The sequence below is a fragment of the Budorcas taxicolor genome, chromosome 16, assembly GCF_023091745.1.
Source record: "Budorcas taxicolor isolate Tak-1 chromosome 16, Takin1.1, whole genome shotgun sequence".
Taxonomy (NCBI): Eukaryota; Metazoa; Chordata; class Mammalia; order Artiodactyla; family Bovidae; genus Budorcas; species Budorcas taxicolor.
The window spans coordinates 47902709-47928269 of NC_068925.1; the positions used below are offsets into that span (position 1 = coordinate 47902709).

General features: G+C 51.8%; 1 protein-coding gene across 3 annotated transcripts in view; it reads left to right on the forward strand.

Moving 5' to 3' along the window:
• Window positions 1-25561, forward strand: part of ACOT7 (acyl-CoA thioesterase 7) — a 100903-nt gene that overhangs the window by 25274 nt on the left and 50068 nt on the right. For all 3 annotated transcript variants that reach the window (XM_052653669.1, XM_052653670.1, XM_052653668.1), the window contains exon 2: window positions 17965-18082. In XM_052653669.1, coding sequence (XP_052509629.1) covers window positions 17965-18082 — 118 coding nt within the window. The remainder of the gene's footprint in view (window positions 1-17964; window positions 18083-25561) is intronic.

The window sequence follows — 25561 nt, forward strand, 5'->3', positions numbered from 1 at the left end:
ATGGGGAAACAATGGAAACAGTGACAGACTTTGTATTTTGGGGCTCCAAAATCACTGCCGATGGTGATTGCAGCCATGAAATTAAGAGACGCTTGCTCCTTGGAAGAAAAGCATATTAAATAGCAGCAGAGACATTACTTTGCCAACAAAGGTCTGTCTAGTCAAAGCTGTGTTTTTCCAGTTGTCATGTATGGATGTGAGAGTTGGACCATAAAGAAAGCTGAGCACTGAAGAATTAATGCTTTTGAACTGTGGTGTTGGAGAAGACTTTTGAGAGTCCCTTGGACAGCAAGGAGATCCAACCAGTCCATCCTAAAGGAAATCAGTCCTGAATAGTCATTGGAAGGTCTAATGCTGAAGCTGAAGTTCAACTTTGGTTGAACTTTGATGGCCCAACTTTGGCCACCTGATAGGAAGAACTGACTCATTTGAAAAGATGCTGATGCTGGGAAAGATTAAAGGCAGGAGGAAAAGCGACGACAGAGGATGCGATGGTGGGATGGCATCGCTGACTTGATGGACATGAGTTTGAGCAAGCTCTGGAAGTTGGTGATGGACAGGGAAGCCTAGCGTGCTGCAGTCCATGCGGTCGCAAAGAGTTGGACATGACTGAGCAACTGAACTGAATCGAGAGTGTTGTAGAAGTGGAGCCATGCAGTCAGAGCTCTTTTCTGTCTGCCCTGTCCTCTTTCGCTTGGTGTGATCATTTTGAGATTCCCCCACTTTGCTGTAAGGACCAGCATTCATTCCTTTTATTGCCAAGTAGCATTCCCTTGCATGGGTGGATGGACCTTGGTCTGTCCGTTCGTTCATCTGTGGATGGGCATTTGAGTCGTGTCCAGCTGTGGGCTGTTACAGGAAACGCTGCCATGAGCAAGTGGTGTGCCGGCCTCTGAGGGGACATACTCAGGGGACAACATTGGATGGGATGGTAGGTGTAGGTTTAACTGTCTAAGAAACTGCCAGACTGTCTCGCCAGGTAGTTGTGCATTTCGTGTTTGTTCCTGCTCGTTTTCAGCAGCGCCTGGGAGTCCCGGTTTCTCCACAGCCTTACCAGCACTTGGTACAGTCGGGCTTTTCAGTTTTAGCCGTGCTGAGGTGTGAGAGGATCTCACGGTGGTGTTTATCTGCAGTTTCCTAATGTCTAACAGTGTCGAGCATCATTTCATATTTGTGTTTGTCACCTACGTATCTTGTTTAGCCATGTGTCTGCTCAGGTCTTTTGCCCATTTAAAAAAATTGCAGCTTTGGTTTTCTCACTGTTAGGAGTTCTTTATGTCCCCAGAGTATATCTCTGCCCCTCCCAGCTTTCTCTGCCCTTGGAGGTGGGCTTCCGTGGGAGGAAAGTGAAAGTGTTAGTCACTCCGTCGTTTCTGACTCTGTGAGACCTCGTGGACTGTAGCCCTCCAGGTTCCTCTGTTCACGGGGTTTTCCAGGTAAGAATACTGGAGTGGGTTGCCACTCCCTTCTCAGGGGATCTTCCCAACTGAGGGATCGAACCCGGGTCTCTCACATTGCAGGCAGATTCTACCATCTGAGGCACCAGGGAAGCCGTGGGAGGAAACTGGCCTCCAGTTCTAGGAAAAGCCATTCAGCTCTCTGGTCACCTTCTTTCCTGGGTGCCTACCATCAGTTGGGCCAGTTTATTCTCTGAGCTTCAGGACCTTGTCTGTCACTTCCTGCCTTGCTCCTTGGCGACTCGGGTGTAGCCCCTACTCCCTGGGCAGGTGTGGGGCAGGTGGAAGGAAGCATGCTGCCTTCTCCACCTTCTTCAGTTTCCAGATGACCTTGAGAGCTGAAGGACATAGTGGTTATTTCCCCACAAACTGCACCCCAGACACAACCTCGTGGGTGTTTTCACTCCCTACCTCCCTTTCCCAGCCCCTGGCAACTGCCAGTCTACTGTCTGTGTGTCTCTAGGATCTGCCTGTTCTGGGTGTTCTAGATCAGTGGACTCATATACGAAATGCTCTTCTGCATGACTGGCTTCTTTCACTCAGTGTGTTTTCAGAGTTCATCCACGTTGTGTTGTTGAGGCAAGTAACTGATTAAACAGTGTATAACAGGAATAGGAAAGAGTTTGATGTGAGCCAAACTGAGGACTGTAGCCCAGAGGATTTGCTCTGACGATCTGCTCCGGAGAAGCAGGATTTTCAGCACAGTTTTCTGTCTTGTCAGTACAGAGAACATCAAGTCAAGGAGACCTTCCCTCTGGTTTCAGAAAACCAGATCCCCACGTACCCAGGCCATCAGTGTGGCCTTGGCACCTGGGAAGGGAGTCTGACTGTTGAAGGAGTAATGAGCATTGGCGTCCCAGGGAGGAGGTGTTTAATCCTTATTTTTTCTTTATTTATCTGACTTCTCTGGGTCTCAGCTGCAGCCAGCAGGATCTTCCATCTTCAGCTGCAGCACTGGAACTCTTTGTTGTAGCATGTGCCATCTAGTTCCCCCACCAGGGATCAAACCCAGACCCCTGGAATTGAGAGCTCAGAGTCTTAGCCACTGGACCACCAGGGAAATCGCTAGACTTTATTTTGAACATGAACACTCTTTACTTCTGGTCAGTGCACCCTTTCCTTTAGTAATTAAAGCAGATGCACAGTGTTTGTCTGCTAGACCACAGACAGGCTATTTTAGTCAGCATCGAATTCAAGGTAACTCATGTATAAGCCAGAATGACTTCCCCAGACCTCAACCCATGAACATTCCTTTTATCGGTGTGTATCAGTACTGCATTCCTTTTTATGGTCAAATCATGTGAACTTCCAGATGTTCAAGCTGGTTTTAAAAAAGGCAGAGGAACCAGAGATCCATTGCCAGCATCCGCTGGATCATTGAAAAAGCAAGAGAGTTCCAGAAAAACATCTATTTCTGCTTTCTTGACTATGCCAAAGTCTTTGACTGTGTGGATCACAATAAACTGTGGAAAATTCTGAAAGAAATGGGAATACCAGACCACCTGACTTGCCTCTTGAGAAACCTGTATGCAGGTCGGGAAGCAACAGTTAGAACTGGACATGGAACAACAGACTGGTTCCAAATAGGAAAAGGAGTACGTCAAGGCTGTATATTGTCACCCTGCTTATTTAACTTATATGCAGAGTACATCATGATAAATGCTGGGCTGGAATAAGCACAAGCTGGAATCAAGATTGCCGGGAGAAATATCAAGAACCTCAGATATGCAGATGACACCACCCTTATGGCAGAAAGTGAAGAGGAACTAAAAAGCCTCTAGATGAAAGTGAAAGAGGAGAGTGAAAAAATTGGCTTAAAGCTCAACGTTCAGAAAACGAAGATCATGGCATCTGGTCCCATCACTTCATGGGAAATAGATGGAGAAACAGTGGAAACAGTGTCAGACTTTATTTTTTTGGGCTCCAAAATCACTGCAGATGGTGACTGCAGCCATGAAATTAAAAGATGCTTACTCCTTGGAAGAATAGTTATGACCAACCTACACAGCATATTCAAAAGCAGAGACATTACTTTGCCAACAAAGGTCCGTCTAGTCAAAGCTGTGGTTTTTCCAGTAGTCATGTATGGATGTGAGAGTTGGACTGTGAAGAAGGCTGAGTGCCGAAGAATTGATGCTTTTGAACTGTGGTGTTGGAGAAGACTCTTGAGAGTCCCTTGGACTGCAAGGAGATCCAACCAGTCCATTCTGAAGGAGATCAACCCTGGGATTTCTTTGGAAGGAATGATGCTAAAGCTGAAACTCCAGTACTTTGGCTACCTCATGCGAAGAGTTGACTCATTGGAAAAGACTCTGATGCTGGGAGGGATTGGAGACAGGAGGAGAAGGGGACGACAGAGGATGAGATGGCTGGATGGCATCACGGACTCAATGGATGTGAGTCTGAGTGAACTCAGGGAGTTGGTGACGGACAGGGAGGCCTGGCGTGCTGTGATTCATGGGGTCGCAAAGAGTTGGACACAACTGAGTGACTGAACTGAACCGAACTGAATGGTCCATTGTGTTGACGGACCATATGTTATTTATCCGATGATGGATACCTGGGTTTCCACCTTTCGGTTATTATGAATAATGTTGCTATGAACCTTTCCAGACATCTGGTTTTGTCATTTTAAATGGTTCTTGGTTAATTTAATAGAAAGGAAATAGCAACTTATGGTTGTTCAGCTTCAAAACTGTTCACTCATATAGCTAAACTGGCATCAGATGGTTCTGTTTGTGGAAAGGTCTGCTCATGGCTGGAGTCCAGTGGCGGTGGAGGCCTGGTCCAGCCTCCCTGACAGGACTGAGCTGTGGGAGGGGTTTTAGACAGTTAATTTTGCATCATTTCTTACAGATTTTCTCCCCTCCCTGAATTCTGTTTTTCTCTAATTAAGAAAAAAAAAAAAATCTAAGTTCCACTGGGTTTAGCTTGTAGCTCTCTGCAGGTTTTAAGTAGTTGACGCTGCATATCATTTAGTGGCTCATTCTCCAAATGTGAAACATGTCTTCCCTCCAACAACGCTTCATTTCAGTCTTAACTTCTGTGGTTTGTCTAAAAGCACTTCTCTAGATAGCCTTGTCTCAGTTGTGGGTTTCAGTCCATTTTCCCATGTTTTATGGTCCTGTGCTCGGCATCGCATGCCATGTGAATCCTCCCCATGCCGTTGGTAGATGTATCATTTAGAAAGTTCTTCAGGTACAGGTTGGTATCAGGATTCTCTATTTGTTCCATTGAGGACTGTTGTATCTTTAAGCCAAATGAACTTAGAACCTGTTGGGGTAAACGGTGCCTGCTTCTCTTGTTGGTGTGGGGTCACAGTCATCACCTGGTTGGTGTATAGGGGAGGTGGGGAGGGCAGTTGTTGACCTTCATACAGCCCCGCAGGCTGCCTCCCCCAACCCGTCCTTCCTTCTCGGATCGGTACCCCTGGTGTCTTCTGGTTCTGACTATTGGCGGCCTGCCGCCCTTCGTCCCTTCCTCCCGGGTAGAAGTTGGGGCTTGAACCGGCTAACTTCCAACATCTCTTTCTACTCCAATTTCTTAAAATTTTACAGGAGTTTCAAAAGTCAAGCAGGGAGTTCCTTGGCCGCCCAGTGGTTAGGACACAGCACTTTCACTGCCGAGGGTCTAGGTTTAACCCCTGGTTGGGGAACTAAGATTCTGCAAACCTGGTGACACAACCAAAAAACTTAAAAATAAAAAACAAAAATTTGAACAAAAAAAGGTCAGGGAACCTGCAGTATTTGGAGTGTTGGGATGGGCTTCTGGGCACCGCCTTTTATCTGGGGAGGGGGTTGCCCAGCCCGCCATGTGGAGATGGAAGCCACGGTTGCTTAGGGAGGCAGCGATGCCCCTATGCGCGACTGGCTGAGTCCAAAGGGCACCGCTGCAGGCCAGGGAGCCCTCTCTAAGCCCCATCTGGTCGTGGCTTCGGGAGGGACTGTGGGGCTGTGGACGCCATGCTCTTGCTCCGGCGAGCTGTGCCCCTCTCAGCCTTCCGGAGGTGCACTGACCAGGCCCGACTCGGGGGGAAGGCCAGGCTGTGAGTTGGGAGCCATGGGGAAACTGTGGGGCAGCCGGGGTGGGGGGTGTCTGGGGGACCCTGGCCCGAGCACCAGGGCAGGTGGGACTGGCAGGTCTCGGCATGTGGCTCTGGAGGCCAGGGCTGGAGTGGGCATCTGGGGCCTTGGGGCCTTCTTTCCAACCTGAGGTTGAGAGAGGGACTAGAACAGACCGAGCGTCTGGGGCGCCCAGAACCTCTGAGGTGGTTCGCGTCCTGAGTGGCCTGTGGCCCAGGGAAGGGGAAGCAGGGAGGGCCGGAGGAGGGGGTCCCAGCTGACACGAGGGGACCAGGGCCCTGGGTGGGTGGGGTGGGGATGACGTCTGTCCACTCTGCATCCCCCGGGGGTCAGCTCAGCGTCTGACACACATGCCCAGTGTGGGACCCGGCGGTGAGCAGGTTGGCCCGGCCCTGCCAGACAGGACCTGTCCCCAGGGGCTGCAGGCAAATCTTGGTGTGCTGTTGTAGCGGCCAAGGGGCTGGGGGAGGTCTGCCATCCTGGCCGGGACCTGTCAGGCTGTATGGGTGGGGAGGCTCATGGGAGACGTTGCGTCCCAGACCCAGCCCTGACTCCCCTCCAGGCAGACGTTGTGGGTGTGGTGTGGTGGCTGGGCCCCTCACCTGCCTGCCAGCTCCAGGCTCCAGGCATCCTAATGGCCCAGCTGAGGGTAGCCTTGCCACTTCCTCCTGGGCTGGGTGCCTGCCCCTCTGTGGAACCGGGGGCTGTGGTGCTGGTCAGGCTGGGATGTTCTTAATCAGTCTGGAATGTTCTTCTCTCTTTTGCATAAAGGTGGGGCCACTAGTGCCTTTAGTGAGAATCCATCCGCATATTAGGAAGGCCCCCGGGAAGGAACCCAGGGCACTTGGCCTCTGACAGGGGGTCTCTGTGGGCCCAAGTGGCAGGCTGCCTTTGCCAAGCCCCATCAGGGCCGTGTCCTGACTTGTCCTCTTAACAACAAAGTCTGTGCGGGCTAGCTGGACAGGTGCCTGGGAGCTGAGCCAGGATGACAGGTTTTAGGAAGTACGCCCTTGAGTGGGTGGGTTCATTCATTTATGCCGCCCATCATGGTGCCTGGGTGACCGTGGCTCTGTAGGGATGGTGTTGGGTCTGGGTGACACTCAGGACATGTCCAGCCTCCTCTCCCCTGGCTGCTGCTTCGCCTCAGCACCAGGGCATCTCTGCCAGCCGGTCCTCTTCCCCCAGACCCAGCGGGGGGAGACAGTAGAAGCCAGTGTACCTGAGCGGTGGAGAGGAAGGTCTGTGTGGTGGGGACAGGGCGTCGGCCAGGAGAGGGCTGATCAGCCATCTGCCTCCCTGCCGGGGCTCAACAGCCCCTACCACTCAGGGTGGGCTTGGGGGACAGGTTTCAGATGCCAGCTGCTCTGCATCTGATGGGACCTCTCCCTCTGTCTCACTTACTCTGGCTCTTGATCGCCCCCCCCCCACCACCACTTCTGTCTGAGTGTCAGGAAGCTTTGGGTCCAGGCCTGGGGCTTGGCCTTTGTCCCCAGCGCTGACTCAGAAGGGCACCTCTGCCTTCTAGATCTCAGGGCAACAGCAGCAGGAGGGCTAGAAGATTTCCTTCTCCATTGTTGTTATATACAAGATGAGGTTTCTATGACAACTGGCTTTTGGTAGGCTTCTCAGACTGATGAAGTGGCCCCTTCCTGGTTAGACTGAGCAGCCCAGGAAGCCAGGGTGCTTCCCGCCAGGCCAAGGGGTTGGGACCGTCCTTGCAGTGGGAGAGGGCCGGTGAGTCAGCTGCAGCTGCCTCTGTCGCTTCTCTCTGGATCTGGGATGTCCCAGCCCACATGGCTTCCCAGCTGAGCAGGTACCAACCACCAGCTGTTGGGACCCCCCTCCCCCATGTGGGCACCCTTGTGGCAGACGGGGTCAGGTGGTAGGGGGACTCGGCCCCTATGTGCAGCAGGGCTGGCTGTGGCTGGCTTCAGGCAGCCAGGGGCACCCAGGCCTGGCCCAGGTCTTGCTGACGTTGGAGGTTAGGTGGTTAACTGAACCCGGGACGGGAACTCTGGCCTCTTGAGTATCCACATGGGCTCCTGGCAGGGTCATATCATGGGTCCCCGGGGGAGTTGGCAGTGAGGCCTGGCACTCACCCACCTGGTGCTCACCCACCTAGCTCCAGTGCCCAAGTTGGGGCACTTGCTCCTGTTTGCCTTCTTGCCCGCCTGGTGCTTCCCTTTCTCCTGCCAGCAGATTTCTGTGGTTGGGCCAGGCGCTGCTCACCTTCCTGTCTGCTCAGCTCAGGGTGCTTTGGGTTTTTGGGATCAGTGGGGCTGGGTGGGCCACCTGCCCTGGTTCATTCTCCTGTCCTGCTTTGGGGCCTGGGAGGGTCCCAGGGCCTCTTTGGTGGCCCAGCTGTTTCTCCCCCCTTGCCTCCTTTGGGGTCTTTGGGGGTTGAAGGAGCTTTGCTGGAACCTTCTTAGCCAGCAAATTGGATAAGACAAGCGGTGCCACACAGCCTTCTGTTGGGCAGAGTCCCTCTGACATAGGAAGATGGGGTGTTCATATGTGCCTGACTCTGGCTTTCAGGGCCCCATGGTGGAGGCTGCCAGGTGTGAACCAGCCCACGTGCCCCCAACCCATGTGGTCCTCCTGGTAGGTGCGTGCCCCCAGATGAGCCTGGAGCTCCTCTCTCACCAGCAGTGGCAGCCCCCGCCCCGCCAGTCTCCTTCCTGGCTTGCCTTCAGACTCCGGTTCAGATCCTGCTTTATGGATGCCCCCGCCACGGGCACCTTTTCAACTGCCACCTGTAGCTCCAAGGCAGGGCTGGCACTCTGTCCAAAAGTCACTGTCCTGACCCGCTTTTGCTTCTCTGGGTTGAACCTCATTCAGAAGGGACAGGTCTGGGGAGCTTCTGGCACAATCCGTGAGGCGTGCTTAGAGCTGGCTGCCCTGTGAGAACCCGCCTGGACCCTGGCAGCAAGCCCAGTGGTTCTGCCTGTGTTTGGGTGCTGGTGGAAACCCCACAGAGGACTTCACGTGTCCTGGAAATTGGTTGGACTTGGCACTGCCACCTTCTCCTTTAGACAGTTCTGCTTTCACCGTTGGGTAAAGGAAACAACCCCCTTGCCCCGCCTCCCCCAGTTCCCCGGAACTCACGTGGAAGTGTTCCATTTTAGCACTGACATTTTCCTATCAGAGTTGGAGATGTTGGCCTCATGCTGGAGGGCTGTGGGTAGGGTGGGCAGGGGGCAGTCATCAGTGGAGCTGCCACCAAGGCTGCTGGGGGCCTGGCCTGGGCTGGCGGGACTGGAGAGCAGGACCTGAGCTTGGCTGCAGGCCATGGGGACTCAGCCCGGCCGCTCCCTGCTGCCTTCTGGGGGAGTGCTCAGGTCACTCGGGCAGGGGCCTCAGGCCACATGCTGTCTTGGTTTCTTGGCGTCACTGTAACACATGACCACGCCTGGGTGGCTTAAAACACAGAAATGCATATGCTTTCACATCTGGAGGCCGCAAGCCCCACACCACAGGTCGGCAGGGCCACGCTCCCTCTGAAGGCTCTAGGGGAAAGGGCCTTTCTTTCCTTGTCCAGCATCCGGGCTGCAGGCAGTGCCTGTGTGTCTTGTCACAGCGTCACTCCAGGCTCTGCCTCTGTGTCGTGTGGCCTTTTCCCCTCGTGTGTCCAGACCTCCACCTTCCTCTAAGGATACCAGTTATGGGAACACAGCCCTGATAATAACCTCACCTTAACTTGACCACATTTGCAAACACCTTGGTTCCAAATCAGATCACAGTCACAGGTTCCAGGGTCAGGCTTTAGCTGATCTGAATTGTGTCAGGGGACACAGTTCAACCCCGTCCAGAGGCTCCGGGTCGGGTGGGGCCTGGCCTGGCCTCGGGGGACCTGGAGGAGCAGAGGCATAGGGCCTGCCCTCAGGACACACAGACGTGTGGGGAGCAGGGTGGCTCCTCTGGCCTCCTCGTTGTCCCTTGCCTGCAGTCCGTTCCTGGAACAGCCTCTCCCACTCTGTTCCCCTGCCTTTCTCCCGCCCATAGGAACCAGCAGAGATGGTAGCCTTGCTGTGGTGAGTTCAGAGAAGGCTTTGCTCAGCACCTTTGTTTCAGCTGTGCTTTGAGTACATTTTAAAGACTGTGGATTTATTAATATTTGACATGGTTGACATGGTTTCGTGGGGCTTGCGGGATCTGTGCTCCCCGACCTAGGATCGAACCCATGCTCCCCGTGTTGGGAGCGGAGTTTTATCAACTGGACCACCAGGGAAGTCCTTTGACATGGTTTTAAATTCAGAAGGCACAGAGGTGTCACTGTGAGCTTCCTCCAATCGCTGGTTCTCCTCTCAGGGGCAGTGGAAGCTTCTGGTTTCCTGGGCCTCCCCCCAAGGGTGGTCTCCACTGGGCCTGCAGGTACGGTAACCCGTCTCCCATCATTCTGAGCCTTTTCTCATCTAACGAGGCTTCTCCGAGACCCTTCCTCCCTCTTGCTTGAGGCTGTGCACTCTGTCATGTAGGTGTAACTTAATCTAACTAGCCCCTTATTGGCGGATTTAGGGCACGGCCCGCTTTTGCATGTAAAACAGCTTTTCAGTGAGTAGCCTTGAGCACGCTTGGTTTGGTCATGTGTGGAAACATCTGTAGGGTGAATTCCTCTTGGTGGGACGTCTGGCTTAGAGCAGCCCATGTATCTGGAGCTTGGGTGGATGATGATAAAGCTGGTTGCCCTCCGGAATTTGATGTCTACTTAGGCTCCCCATTTGTCCACGAGTCGCCTTTCTTCATGGGGCAGAGGTGGCATGTTGCCGGGACAGGCTGGTGCAGGCGAGGTGGAGGGAAGGTCCAGGTGGGCCCAGCCAGCAGTACTGGCCTGGGCAGGTGCAGCCTAGAGCTCCAAGAGGCAGTGGGAGATAGGCGAGGAAAGTTCCAGACCCCTGAGGGCTTCAGAGGCCTTGCTAGGGAGTTGAATCTTTTTTTTTCTGGTTGCCCCACGTGCCATGCGGGATCTTAGTTCCCTGATCAGGGATCGAATCCGTGCCCCCTGCGGTGGAAGCGTGGAGTCTCAACCACTGGACCGGCAGGGAAGTCCCGGGAGTTGAATTTTTCTCCCATAGGAGGGGCCCCGGTGGGTCTGGCAGGGCCGTGGACTCCTGCTTAAGAAGACTTAGTCTTGGGGCAGCAGGGTGAATGGTGGGCTTGGGCTGGGAGGCAAGACGTAGGCAGAGAAGCCCCTCCATCCACAGCCCCCGGGTGACTCCTCACACACCAGCCCTGACTCAGGGTCTCCCAAGGCCACCCTGCCCCTAGGACAAGTCCAGGCTCTGTCTCAGTCCCAGGCCCGTGTGACAAGCTCCTGGCTCCATTCTCCAGCTCGTCCTTCACCCCCATTCTCTCCCCCCAGGGGTCACTGGCCGGCTTTGGGGGACCACTGTCTGTTTCTGTACCTGCTGAGCTCTCCCATCTCTGGGGTCTTCTGAGATACCACCTCTCCTTGGAGCATCCCTCATGCCCCACCCTCTGTCCCTGGCTCATCTGCTCCCTCTCCAGGACTTGACCCAAGTGCCACTTCCTCTGAAGTTTTCCCGACGCCCCAGTGGGGGGTGGTTGCACCATCTGAAAGTGACTCTATGACCCAGGTGTGTGGCTTCATTCCTGCTCTTGTCATTAGCTTAGTGTCTGCTTCAGAGGTTAGCAGGGAGGAGGCGGTGCCTGCTTTGGTTAGCCATGGGCCCAGCCCTGGCCAACTCATCCTGTGGTTTGGGGCAGGAGTGGCTGGAATGGAGGGGGAGAGGTGGTGCGTGACAGGGTGGTAACATTCCAGATGCCACTGCTGGGAGTGCAGGGAGAGAGGAAGATGGTGGAGAGGATCTTGGGGTGCGTAGGCCTGGTCACAGGAGGCAGTGTCCCTGCCACTGGCCCAGCTGAGAGGACGTGGGGGATGGGGTCACGGGAAGGGCTCCCTGGGCCAACTGTCCACTTTCCCCTGGAGCTTCTGGGGTTCAAGGATTGAGGGAGTTGCAGGTTGGCATGGGCAGAGGGGCAGAGAGAGGTGGGAGAGAGAATGGGGCATACAGAGTCCCCCCAGGATGGGGTCAGGCCCACCACCTGCTCTGCCCTCCTGAGCTGACCTGCGTGGAGGCCATTTCAGTCGGGTGCTGCCAGTCAAATTTCAAGAGATTTCACATTAAACTCTGGATTGCCGGCTTCTCTAGAAAACTCAGAGCTTTGGTATCCTCAACTCGAACCCCTGCACGGACGCAGCTGGCCAGCTGTGAGGGCCAGTACCACCCAGTACCGCCCCTTCACCTCCCTGACCAGAGACCAGTGGGCAGTGCCGTGTGGCATCGTGCATGCTCCACTGGGCTGTCTTTGTTTCTTTTCTGATAGAGAAGAGGAAAGCGAAACACTTTTCATCTCCGTGTCTTTGCTAAAAATGGAAAAGCGGGAGTGCCACCAAGGGGCCACACGTTCCCCTGGCTGCCCTGGTTGCTCCCACTCCTGCCTGCCTGGAGGTGACACGCATTGCGGGCATTCAGGGGGAAGTGAGTTGAGAAAGACCCTGCCCAGCAGCTCCAGAGCTCTTTGGAGGAAGGAGGGGACAGAGGGAGGGTGGGCAGGTGTGGGACCATAGCCCTGGCGTGGGGGTGGAGGCTGGGATGGAATCATAGTGACGCCCTGGGAGACGTATCTGATTTGGGGCCCCAGGGAGGGGCTGCAGGACCTGGGCTCTGGCCCTCCTTGTTTGCACAACTGCAGAGCAGAGGCAGGATCAGGTCCCTGGAGAAGGTTTGCGTCTGCACCGTGTGGGTGCCAGCTGGCTTGGGGGCGCTAGGACAGTCCTTGGGCAGGACCCGGGGTGACCAGGACAAGGGGGTGGGGGTGGGCCTGGAGCTCAGTACCCTGGGGCCCCTCTGGAGTTAGTGGGATGTTGGTGCTGTGGGGTCCGTCCAGACCCCCAGTGTCGCAGGGTGGCTCCAGGCTCGGTCCCCCGCCCTCCTGTCTTGGAGGTGCCTCCTCCCCGGTCCCTCCCTCCTCAAGCCCTCCCGGATGTGAGCACTTCCTCCTTGGCCTTGGGGCCCTCTGTTTGCTCTTCCTGGCCCTGAGCCAGCCAGGCGTGCACAGCCCCACTTTACAAACAGGCAGAAATAAGTCAGGCTCCCCAGACGCAATCTGCGTGGTGTAGAATTGTCCTGCCCTGTCTGGACCCCTGCCTGGCCCTTGGGCCTGTGGGTAGAGGTCTTTACTAAGTTGAAAACAAATGCCAAGGAATGAGTTTGATGTGGTTGTTTTGTTATTTGAATTGCCTACCTCTTAAACTTTAACAAAAAAAAGAGCTTAGTAGTATAAGTGGCAATTTTTAAAACTCAAAACATTAAAAATATTTTCTATAACATTTATTAGAGGTTACTTTTTGAGCAGTTTTTGTTTTTGCTGGAGCCTAGTTCCCCACAGTGGAAGCAGTCTGAACCCCTGGACGCCAGGGAAGTCCTCAGAGCAGCTTTAGTTTCACAGCAAAACGGAGAGTCAAGTGCAGAGGCTCCCGCATGTCCTCTGCCCCGTATGCACAGCCTCGGCCTTCATCAGCAGCCCAGCAGGGAGGTGCATCCGTCGCAGCCGATGAACCCACAGTGACGACTCCGTGTCGTACCACAGTCTGCAGTTTACGTTGCGGTTCACTCTAGGAGTTGTACATGCTGTGGACAAATGGGTAGTGATATGTCCACCCTTCCAGAATCATGCAGAGTATTTTCACTGCCCTAAAAATCCTCTGCTCTGTCTTCTTATCCCACCCCCACCCCAACCTCTGGCAAACACTGACCTTGTCTTTTTTTTTTTAAGTATTTATTTATTTGCCAGGCCTTAGTTACAACATGTGGAATCTTTTAGTTGTGGCATGTGGGATAGAACTCAGGCCCCCTGCATTGGGAACTCAGGAGTCTTAGCCACTGGACCACCAGGGAAATCCCAACACTGACCTTCTCTTTTTTATTTTTGGCTGCACTGGGTCTTCAGTCCTTTGGAGATCTGTGGGAGGTTTTCTCTAGTTGCGGTGCACGGGCTTCTCACTGCGCTGACTTCTCTTGTCGTGGAGCACAGGCTCTAGGGCTCTCAGGCTTCAGTAGTTGTGGCACAGAGGCTTACTTGCCCTGATGGCATGTGGAATCTTCCCAGGCCAGGGATCGAACTCACCTCCCCTGCACTGGGGGCTTTCCTGGTAGCTCAGCTGGTAAAGAATCCGCCTGCAATGCAGGACACCCCAGTTTGACTCCTGGGTCAGGAGGATCCCAGGGAGAAGGGAATGGCTATGCACTCCAGTATTCTTGGGCTTCCCCAGTGGCTCAGATTTTAAAGAATCCGCCTGCAATGTGGGAGACCTGGGTTCAGTCCCTGAGTTGGGAAGATCCCCTGGAGGTGGGCATGGCAACCCACTCCAGTATTCTTGCCTGGAGAATCCTCATGGACAGAGAAGCCTGGTGGGCTATAGCCCATGGGGTCGCAAAGAGTTGGACACTACTGAGTGACTAAGCACTCACCCCTGCGTTGGCACATGAATTTAACCACTGGACTACCAGGCAAGTCCAAACATGGACTTTTAAAAATTGTCTCCATAGTTTTGCCTTTTCTAGTGGTAGCTTATGGTGAATGGTGTCGGATTCATGATCTTTGAAGGAGAAAATTTCGCTTTGGGACCATAGACGCGGCTTCCGTCACTCAAGAGCTTCATGTGGCAAAAGTATTATTAAAGTAAAAAGGGATAGAGAAATCTTCTGACACAGACACCAGAAGGGGGCAGAAGAGTGCTCCCCCCACTAGTCTTAGCAAGACCTTATATACTTTATCAATTGGTTACTAACAGTAGATCCGAAGAATGCCTCAAGGTTGTAAAGGTCTTACAAGACACTCACGCAACATACATCTTAACAAGGTTAGCCAGAAGGAATGGGTTCCTGTTAAGAAGAAACAAGTCCTCGAGCAAGACACATTGATGTTATATAATCATTAGTACACAGTTTAAGGAAAAACATACCCTTCAGTTCAGTTCAGTTGCTCAGTTGTGTCCAACTCTCTGTGACCCCATGGACTGCAGCACACCAGGCCTCCCTGTCCATCACCAGCTCCCAGAGTTTGCTCACACTCATGTCCCTTGAGTTAGTGATGCCATCCAACCATCTCATCTTCTGTCGTTCCCTTCTCCTCCCGCCTTCAATCTTTCCCAGCACCAGGGTCTTTTCAAATGAGTCAATTCTTTGCATCAGGTGACCAAAGTATTGGAACTTCAGCTTCAGCATCAGTCCTTCCAGTGAATATTCAGGACTGATTTCCTTTAGGATGGACTGGTTGGATTTCCTTGCAGTCCAAGGGACTCTCAAGAGTCTTTTCCAACACCACAGTTCAGAAGCATCAGTTCTTTGGTGCTCAGCTTTCTTTATAGTTCAGCTCTCACATCCATACATGACTACTAGAAAAACCATAGCTTTGACTAGACAGACATTTGTTGGCAAAGTAATGTCTCTGCCTTTTAATAAGCTGTCTAGGTTTGTCATAACTTTTCTTCCAAGGACCGAGCGTCTTTTAATTTTGCCATCTACAGTGATCTTAGAACCCAAGAAAATAAAGTCTGTATTGTCTCCATTTCCCCCCATCTATTTGCCATGAAATGATGGGACTGGATGCCATGATTTTAGTTTTTTGAATGTTGAGTTTTAAGCCAGCTTTTTCGCTCTTCTTTCATCTTCGTCAAGAGGCTCTGTAATCACACATGCCACATCTGCTTCATTTGCTTCATCCGTCCGTGAGTAGGCAGGTCGGTTGTTTCATGTTTTGACTACTGTAAATAATGCCACGGTGAGCGTGGGGGTGAAGAGACCATCACGTTTTCGGCTGCCTTGGGTCCTTTGTTGCGGTGCTCAGGCGTCTTGTTCCGGTGCTTGGGCTCTCTAGTTATGGCGCATGGGCTTAGTTGCCCTTTGGCATATGGGATCTAAGTTCCCCAACCAGGGATTGAGCCCAGGTATGCATTGAAAGGCAGATTCTTAACCACGGGACTGCCAGGGAAGTCCCGTAGATATCTCTTTGAGATAGTGATTTCGTTTCCTTCTGATGAGTACCCAGAAGTGGGATTGCTAGTTCATATGGTAGTTGGAGTCTGAATTTTTTGAGGGATCTCCATGCTGTTTTCCACAGGGGCTGTACCAATCTACATTCCCATCAGCAGTGCCCAAGGGTTCTCTTTTCTCCACATCCTTGCCAACACACGTTTCTTGTCTTTTTGATGACAGTCATTCTGACAGACGTGAGGTGGTATCTGATTGTGGTTTTGGTTTGCGTTCCCCTGATGGTTAATGGGACTTCCCAAGTGGCACTAGTGGTAAAGAACCTGGCTGCGAATGCAGGGGACATAAGAGACACGGGTTTGATCTGTGGGTCGACAGGATCCCCTGGAGAAGGGTATGGAGGCCCTCTCCAGTATTCTTGCCTGAAGAATCCCATGGTCAGAGGAGCCTAGTGGGCTACAGTCCATGGGGTCGCACAGAGCTGGACACAGCTGAGTGACTTGGCAGCAGGTGGTTAACGATGTTGAGTATCTTTTCACGGGCCTGTTGACCATCAGTATGTCTCTTTTGGGAAAATGTCCATTCCAGTCCTCTGCCCATTTTTTAAATGGATTGTTTTGCTTTTGAATTTTATGAGTTCTTTGTGTATTTTGGATATTAATGCTTTATTGGATACATGATTTGCAGATACTTTCTCACATCCCACAGGTTATCTTTTCATTTGACTGATGACTTCCTTTGCTGTGCAGGAGTCTTTTAGTTTGATGTAGTCTCACTTATGTATTTTTTTCCTTCTTTAACCTTTGTTTTTGATGTCAAATCGAAAAAATCATTGCTACGGCCTACATCTTATCCTAGGAGTTTTCTGGCTTTGGGTCTTATGTTCAAGGTTTTAATCTATGTTGAGTTGATTCAAAAATCTTTTAAAATAAGCATTTGAGAAGCCAAATGAGGCTCCTTTCCTGTGCTCTGGGGGTTCCCCGGGCCACTCCCCAGGCAACCGTGGCTGCTGCCCTTGAGCCAGTGATGCAGGTGAGAAGTAGGGGTCCTGAGTGCCCCCTAGGCTGAAGGGGTGACTTTGGGGTGGGCAACAGGTCCAGACAGCCTTTGGTCTCCCCAGAAAATGGCGTCGGTGACTGAATGCTGGAGGCTCCAGCCCTCCTGCGGCTTCTGGCTGGCGCTTAGGGAAGGAGGAAGCAGTGCTGGTGAGTGTTCATGTTGCTGACTGTGTGCCAGGCTCCTTATCTGTGCCATCTCGTGGTTCAGTCTTTCCCATAGTCAAGTGCGGTGATGCTGTTGTTCCTCTTGTACTGATGAGAATGCAGAGGTGGCTGGGTTTTGGCAGCTTGCTCAGGTCACCCAGCCAGTAAGACTGGGAGACGGGAACCATCTCTGAGGCTGCCTGGCTTAGCCTCCAAGTCTGGAAGGAGCCAGACCGGGAGGGCACTGGAGCTCCGTGGCCCAGAGTTGGGGGTCCAGCCTCTAGGGCCACGCTGGCCAGCAGACTGGAGCAGGGTGGGTGGGCCCAGGTGATGCCGGGCACCTGGAAACTGCACACTCGCTCAGTGCCTGGTACCCGCCTCCAGGCCTGAGGCTAGGGAGACAGAGTTCATCAGCCAGACAGATTGGTATCTGGGAGAGGGCCAAGCTCCGTGGGGTTGCCCAAGGTAGGAGCACCAGGCTGGCTTTCTGGGACTCCAGGGATTTCACAGGGCTTCCCTGCTGCTGACCTCTGCAAAGACATGGCTTTTCCTCTGGGGGAAATGGGGTGATTTCAGTCCCTCCTGACCTTGGGGAGTTCCCAGCTCTCAACTCCAGGGAACCCACCCCTCGGGCGTTCTCTTGGAGCCCTGGGGGCATTCAGCAATCATGTTTTGTCTTGCTGTCGAAGGTCTGGATGCTGTGATTTGTTTGCAGTTCTCAGAATATCCGTGGCCGCAGGAGGCCGGCTCCTCTGGGACTCCTGACAGAGACGGTGGTCCTGGGAATGTGTGCTTTCTCCAAGGGTCATAGCTGTGTCCTTGCTCATTCAGCTCTGTGGGTCACTGAGGGTCCTGGGAGCCAGGAGGGGCAGGCGTGCTGAGCACCCCACGGCCGGGCTGCCTCCGTGTCACCGTCATGGCCTTTGCAGAAGGTCCTCGCCATCCCTTCTTGCCAGGGCAGGGGCCTTCTCCCTCTGGCAGGCTGGGTGCCTGGACCCCAGGGCAGGAAGGTCCCCCTCTGCCCTCCCCCCCGGTGGAAACATGACCCTGCAAGCCCCTTGTCTGGCCGTCAGATCAGCACCCCACAGTGAGCGGGGGTCCTTTTCCTTCTCTGGGAGCCATCAGGCCTTTGGAGGGCCTTCTCCCTGGGGTCACTGCTGTTCATGAGTAACATCCTGCCAGAGGCTCATCCTTTCTCTTCTCCCCCCAGGATCATGCGGCCAGATGACGCCAACGTGGCCGGCAATGTGCACGGAGGGACCGTCCTGAAGATGATCGAGGAAGCAGGAGCCATCATCAGCACCCGGCACTGCAACAGCCAGAACGGGGTAGGCGTCTGGGGACCCTCCGCCAGCCCGGCCAGGGCTCTGCGAGATCCAGGCAGTCCCCTCCGCCCGTGTCGTACTCTGTGGGGCCAGGGCAGGAGTCTGAGTGGAGCCTGGGCCTGGAGCGTGCCCCTCCCTCTTCCCTGAGCCTTGGGGCTTCTGGAACCCCTGGCCTTGGACCAGGGACCCCTTGGATTGGCACTTGGTTTGGGGCTCATTGAAGGGAGGCTGGGGACCCCAGAAACTAAGCTGAGAGACACCTTTTCACCCCCTCTCCCTGCGTGTGGGGAGAGTTGTGGCTCCCTGAGTCTGAGAGGCCCCAGCCTCTCAGAGCCTGTGTGGGCGGCAGTTAATTCTGGGTGTCACATTGCCTGTACCCGGATCTGTCCCCTGCTTGACCCACCCTGGGTCCACTGGCAAGTCTGGGGGCTCTTCCCTTGGTGGCTCCTGCGCTGCGGGGCCTGCAGGCCTGCACCAGCTCCTGCCATGGTGCTGCTCTCTGCCCGCTGCCCAGACAGAGGCAGACTTGGAGACTCAGGGCTTCAGGGCAGCTGCTGGGCGTGCAGCCTGCCAGGTCCCGCCCAGCCCCCAGCCCTGTGGGGTCCTAACATTCTCTGAAGCCTGCCCTCGGGATCCTGTGGGCCTCGGCCAGCCACCTACCGTGCCCTTGTCCTCCAGTTCCACACTCGTATGGGCTGTGTGCGTGTGTGCATGGGTGTGCACCGCTGTAAGGGTACGTACGTGCAGAATGAACCAGGCTGGGGTAAGTGTGGGGGGTGGACGTGGGCCTGGGGGCCTCAGTATGGGGAGGAGTGGGGTGGGTTGCGTAGGACCCTGCTGTGAGGGAGGGGCTCTCCTGCCTGCTGAGAGTTTAGATCGATTCAGTGCCCTTGAAGCTGGGCTAACCCATCACATTCAGAGAGCGCCCTCTGGTGGCTGTGAGGAAGACAGGCCTGGGCCTGAAGGTCTGGGGCTGAGGTAGGGGCCGAGCCCCTGAGAGAGACTTTGAGGGTCCAAGCCAGGGCTGGCAGGAGAGGCTGGACGTAGAAAAGGAAAGGCCCCAGGACTGGGAGTAAGGGACTAGGGGCTCGGGAGGCTGTGTGTTGTTCAGTCACTCAGTTGTGTCCGACTCTTTGCGACCCCATGGACCACACCACACCAAGCTTCCCCGTTCTTCACCATCTCCCGAAGCTTGCTCAAACTCGTGTCCATTGAGTTGATAATGCCATCCAACCGGCACATCCTCTGTCGCCCCTTTTCCTGCCGTCAATCTTTTCCAGCATCAGGGTCTTTTCCAATGACTTGGCTGTTCACATCAAGTGGCCAGAGTATTGAGCTTCAGCTTCAACATCAGTCCTTCTGGTGAATATTCAGGATTGATTTCCTTTAGAATTGACTGGTTTGATCTCCTTGCTGTCCAAGAGATTCTCAAGAGTCTTCTCCAGCACCACAGTTCGAAAGCATCAGTTCCTCGGTGCACAGCCTTCTTTATGGTCCAACTCACATGTGACTACTGGAAAAACCAAAACTTTGACTAGATGGACCTTTGTCAGCAAAGTGATGTCTCTGCTTTTTAATATGCTGTCTAGGTTTGTCATAGCTTTTCCTCCAAGGAGCAAGCGACTTTTAATTTCATGGCTGCAATTACTGTCCACAGTGTTTTTGGAGCCCAAGAAAATAAAGTCTGTCATTATTTCCACTTTTTCCCCATGTGTTTGCCATGAAGTGATGAGACCGGATGCCATGATCTTCATCTTTCGAATGTTGAGTTTTAAGTCAGCTTTTTTACTCTCCTTTTTCACCTTTATCAAGAGGCTCTTTAGATCCTCTTTGGCTTTCTGTCATTGAGGTGGTGTCATCTGCATATCTGAGGTTATTGATATTTCTCCCGGCAATCTCGATTCCAGCCTGTGCTTCATCCAGTGTGGCATTTTGCATGATGTACTCTGCATGTAAGTTAAATACGCAGGGTGACAATACATAGCCTTGATGTACTCCTTTCCCAATTTGGAACCAGTCTGTTGTTCCATGTCCTGTTCTAACTGTTGCTTCTTGACCTGCATACAGGGTTTCTCAGGAGGTGGTCTGGTATTCTCATCTCTTTAATAATTTTCCCAAGTTTGTTGTGATCTACACAGTCAGAGGCTTTAGCATAGTCAGTGAAGAAGAAGTAGATGTTTTTCTGGAACTCTGTTGCTTTTTCTGTGATCCAGTGGATGTTGGCAATTTGATCTCTGGTTCCTCTGCCTTTTCTAAATCCAGCTTATACACCTGGAAGTTCGCAGTTCACGTACTGTTGAAGCCTAGCTTGAAGGATTTTGAGCATTATCTTGCTAGCATATAAAATGAATGCAATTGTGCATTAGTTTGAATATTTTAAGGCATTGTCCTTCTTTGGAATTGGGATGAATACTGACCTTCTCCAGTTCTGTGGCCACTGCTGAGTTTTCCAAATCAGTTGGCATGTTGAGTGTAGCACTTTCACAGCATCATCTTTTAGGATTTGAAATAGCTCAGCTTGAATTTGATCATCTCCCCTAACTTTGTTTGTAGTAATGTTTCATAAGGCCTGTTTTGACTTCATACTCCAAGATATCTGGCTCTAGGTAAGTGACCATACCATCATGGTTATCTGGGTCAGTAAGACCTTTTTTGTACTGTTCTTTGTATTCTTGCCACCTTTTCTTAATCTCTTCTGCTTCTGTTAGGTCCTCACTGTTTCTGTCTTTTATCGTGCCCATCCTTGCGTGAAATCTTCCCTTGGTATCTCTAATTTTCTTGAGGAGACCTCTGGTCTTTCCCGTTCTGTTGTTTTCCTCCCTTTCTTTGCATTGTTCACAAAAGAAGGCTTCTTTTATTTCTCCTTGCTATTCTTTGGAACTCTGCATTCACATGGATATATCTCTCCCTTTTCGTTTGTCTTTTGCTTCTCTTCTTTTCTCAGCTATTTGTAAGGCCTCTTCAGACAACGATTCTGCCTTTTTGCATTTCTTTTTCTTGGGGATGGTTTTGGTCACCACCTCCTGTACAACCTCTTATGAACCTCTGTCCATAGTTCTTCAGGTACTCTATTAGATTTAATCCCTTGAATCTATTTGTCACTTCCACTGTATAATTGTAAGGGATTTGATTTAGATCAATCCTGAATGGTCTAGTGGGTTTCCCTACTTTCTTCAGTTAAGTAGAATTTTGCAATAAGAAGGTCATGATCTGAGCCACAGTTAGCTCCCAGTCTTTTTTTTTTTTTTTGATGACTGTATAGAGCGTCTCCATCTTCAGCTACAAAGAATATAATCAGTCTGATTTCGGTATTGACCATCTGTTGATGTCCAAGTGTAGAGTCGTCTCTTGTGTTGTTGGAAGAGGGTGTTTGCTCTGACCAGTGCGTTCTCTTGGCAAAACTCTGTTAGCCTTTGCCCTGCTTCATTTTGTACTCCAAGGCCAAACTTGCCTGTTACTTTGGGTATCTCTTGTCTTCATACTTTTACATTCCAGTCCCCTATAATGAAAAGGACATCTCTTTTCGGTGTTAGTTCTAGAAGATTTTGTAGGTCTTCATAGCAGCCTCTTGCAGGCAGAGCTTGGAGAATTCCAGAAGGGGCCCTCAGGCTGTGCCCTCATTCTTGCCTGGCTCTCTCAGCACTTGCCTTTCCCACTTTGTGCCAGCAAGTGGTGCTGTAGCCCCACAAATGTACTGAGGGCTGGAAGCCCAGCAATTCCCTCAGGTTGTTTCAGCCTCAGGGGTGATGTGACTGTGGGTGGGTAAGGGGGGGTGGGGTAGGGGTGGAAGGGACAGGCCCCCCTTGAATTAGAGGGTGAACCCACATGCTGTGCTTGCCTGCACAGCCCCTGCTGCATCGCCGCTCTGGGGCCTAACTCCAGGACCTTTATAGGAACAGACTCCTGCCTGTCTGAGGCTCTCCTGGGAAGGGGTAGACATGGAGGTCCCCGGCATCCCTCCCGAGAGACTTGTTCTGTGGGTTTGGGGTGGGCTGGGGAATTGGCCTGTTCGCCAGGTGTCAGATGAGTTCTCACACAGGTGGGAGAGCTGTACTTTGCTGCTGTAGGTGGTGGCAGGTGGCCAGTGGGAAGGGTGCAGACACACCAGGGCTCGAACTATCACCTGCAAGCCTGACGACTCCAGTCCCCGCAGGAGGGTGCTGTGAGGACCAGCTGCCAAAGTGAAGCCCGGAGCTGGCACGGGATGCACAGACCCTCGGGAGGTGCCCAACCAGCCCAGGGGTACCTGTGCTAGCACGCCCAGTGTCCTCAAAAAGCTGGCTGGTTTCTTGGTTCTGATAGAAAGTCGTAAAAGTGCTGGGTGTTGTGATTGGCAGTGAAGTTCAAACATAGGACTATCTTTAGTGTCATTTGGTTAATGTGGATTGAAAAGGAAGCTGATTCCATGATATATGAAGAACTATTACAACTCAACAGCAAAAAATAAACAACCCATTTAAAAAATGGGCAGAGGAACTGAATAGACATTTTTCCAGTGAAGATGTGCAGATGGCCAGCAGGCGTGTGAAGAGATGCATGCTCACCATCAGTAATTGTCAGGGAAATGCAGATCAGAACCATGAGATGCCAGCTCACGCCTGCCTGAATGGCTGTCATCAAAAAGACAACAGATAGGAAGTCTTGGTGAGGATGTGGAGATAAAGGGACCCTTGCATACTGTTGGTAGGAATGTAAACTGGTGCAGCCCCTGTGGCAAAGAGCATAGAGGTTAAAGCTGATGGGCTTCCCAATGGTGCTAGTGGTAAAGAACCCGTCTGTCAGTGCAGGAGACATAAGAGGTGTGGGTTTGATCCCTGGGTCAGGAAGATCCTCTGGAGAAGGGAATGGCAACTCCAACATCCTTGCCTGGAGAATCCCATGGACAGAGGAGCTTGGTGGGCTACAGTCTATGGGTTCTCAAAGAGTCAGACACGACTGAAGTGACTTAGCATGCACGCACATATGATCTGATTATTCCACTTCGAAGTATTTATCCAAACAAAATGAAGACACTAATTGGAAGTGGTATTTGCATCCCCTTGTTCATGGCAGCCTTATTTGCAGTAGCTGAGACGTAAGACAACCTAAGTGTCCACTGATGGATGAATAGGTAAAGAAATTGTGGGAATTCTGTGGTAGTCCAGTGGTTAAGACTGCAGTTTCACTGCCGAGGGCCCGGGTTTGATCCCTAGTCGAGCAACTAAGATCCTGCAAGCTGCACAGCCCAACCAAAAAAAAGAAGAAGTTGTGGTGTAGATATATGTACACTGTGGAACGTTATACATACAGAAAGATGGAATCTTGCCATTTGCAACAACATGGATTGACCAGGAGGGTGTTAGATAAGTGAAATAAGTCAGATGGAGAAAGACAGATACCTTGTGATCCACCCAGAGGTGAGATATAAAAAAGAAAGAAACAAAAAATACATGAGCAAACCAAACACAAGCATATAGATACAGAGGACAGAAAACTGGTTACTAGAGAGCCTGGTAGGCTACAGTCCATAGGGTCACAAAGAGTCGGACAGGACTGAGCCACTGTCACAGAGAGAGGAAGGGGCAAAGTAGAGGGGGGCCAGGAGCAAGGTGGGTGTAGGGATCATTGCTCAGTGATGGATGGAAGCTGTATTCTTGGTGGTGAGCTTGCTGTAGGGTGTGCAGAAGTAGAAACAGAACGTTGTACACGTGAAACTCATGCAATGTTATAAATCAGTGCGTGTGTGCACGCTGTCATGTCTGACTCTTTGTGACCCTGTGGACTGCAGCCTGTCAGGTGCCTCTGTCCATGGGATTCTCCAGGCGAGAGTGCTGGAGTTGACTGCCACGTCCTCCGGGGGATCTTCCTGACCCAGGGATTGAACCCATGTCTCTTGCTTCTCCTGCATTGGCAGGTGGGTTCTTTACCACTTTACCACCTGGGAAACCCTATAAACCAATGCTACCTCAATAAAAACTGAACCTACAAAAACTTGGTCTTCAGGAGTCCTCTGGCATCCAGTGGTCAAAACTGCAACACGCTTTCTTTTGTATATACATATGTGTGTATGTATATATTTGACTGCACAAGGTCTTAGTTCTGCAGCATCTTTAGCTGTGGTATGTGAACTCTTAGTTGCAACATACGAAATCTAGTTGCCTGACCAGGGATCAAACTCAGGCCCTCTGTGTTGGGAGCTCAGAGTCTTAGCCACAAGACCACCAGGGAAGTCCTAAGACTCCTTGTTTTTATCGCCAAGGGCCTTGAGGAACTAAGATCCCACAAACTGTACACTACATGGTGAGGCCAAAAAACGAAAAAACACCTGATTTTCAGTGCTGGTGTGGAGAGGTGCTGGGGCCCGGCGAGCACTCTGCCCTATTGAGAAGCACTGTGGGAATACTTGGTGAGGTATTTGTTTGCTTCTGCCCAGTAAACCATCCACAGGACCAAAAATGATTTAGATAAAAGAAAGCTCCTCACAGGGTTATTCATAATAAGAAGCAATTGAGGTTGACCCAAATCTAACAGAAGAATACTCTGTTTTGCCATTAAAAAATATCCTTGCAGTGGAGTATTGCGAAATGGCAGCCGTAGAAAGTGTTAAGAAAAGGAAGGAGGAAGTGAGTCCCTCATTTTCATGAAGCGTGAGCTCCCAAGGGTTCCTCTCGTGGCTGGGGACGTAAGCCTTCTTGTTCCTTTTGAGTTTTGAGTCATGAAAATGGGTTATGTATCTAAAGGATAAAGAACCTTTTTTAAAAAGGGATGTGATTGCTAAGAGCTTGTCATAACATAGGCAGGTTATTTTTCTTCCTGTTGAGTGAAAAAAGCAGATTGTGAAAGTGGATATTTAGCATATACGCAGCTAGGTGAGATTACCTACGGCAACTAAAGGTGAGCATAAGTGACAATTAAGCATGACTACGAGTGTCAACTATATGCCTCAGACCGCAAAACGAGGGGCCAGGCAGACAAGCGAACCAGTAAAACCCGTAGTCTTGGGACAAAAAGCCTGGAAAGCAAGATCCCAAAGTAGAAGGCATGGTTGTCTCTCGATGGGAGGGGTGAATTTTCCCTGCTCTACTTTTCTGTACTTCCCAAGTTTTCCATAATGAGTATGTATGCCTTTTTTCACTTTCCATTTTACAAGTAATAAGTATCCTTTGTAGAAGTCAGAAAAGAGAAGTTGCTTGGAACCCCACCACCCAGGATCACCTGCATCAACAGCTTTGCCCTGTTGCCCCCCAGGCAGTGCTTCATTTCCTGATTTTGCATTTAGGAGTGCATGCTGACAGTAACTTGCTCTAGTTTATTCTTTATTTTAAAAAAACTTTTGTTTCTTTGGTCATACCACCCAGCATGTAAGGTCTTAGTTCCCTGACCAGGGGATTGAACCCATGCCTCTGCAGTGGAAGTGCGGAGTCCTGACCCCTGGACTGCTAGGGAAGTCCCATGACTTGCTTTACTGTAACCGTGGGGAAAAAACCAAGGGTTGTTTTAGGG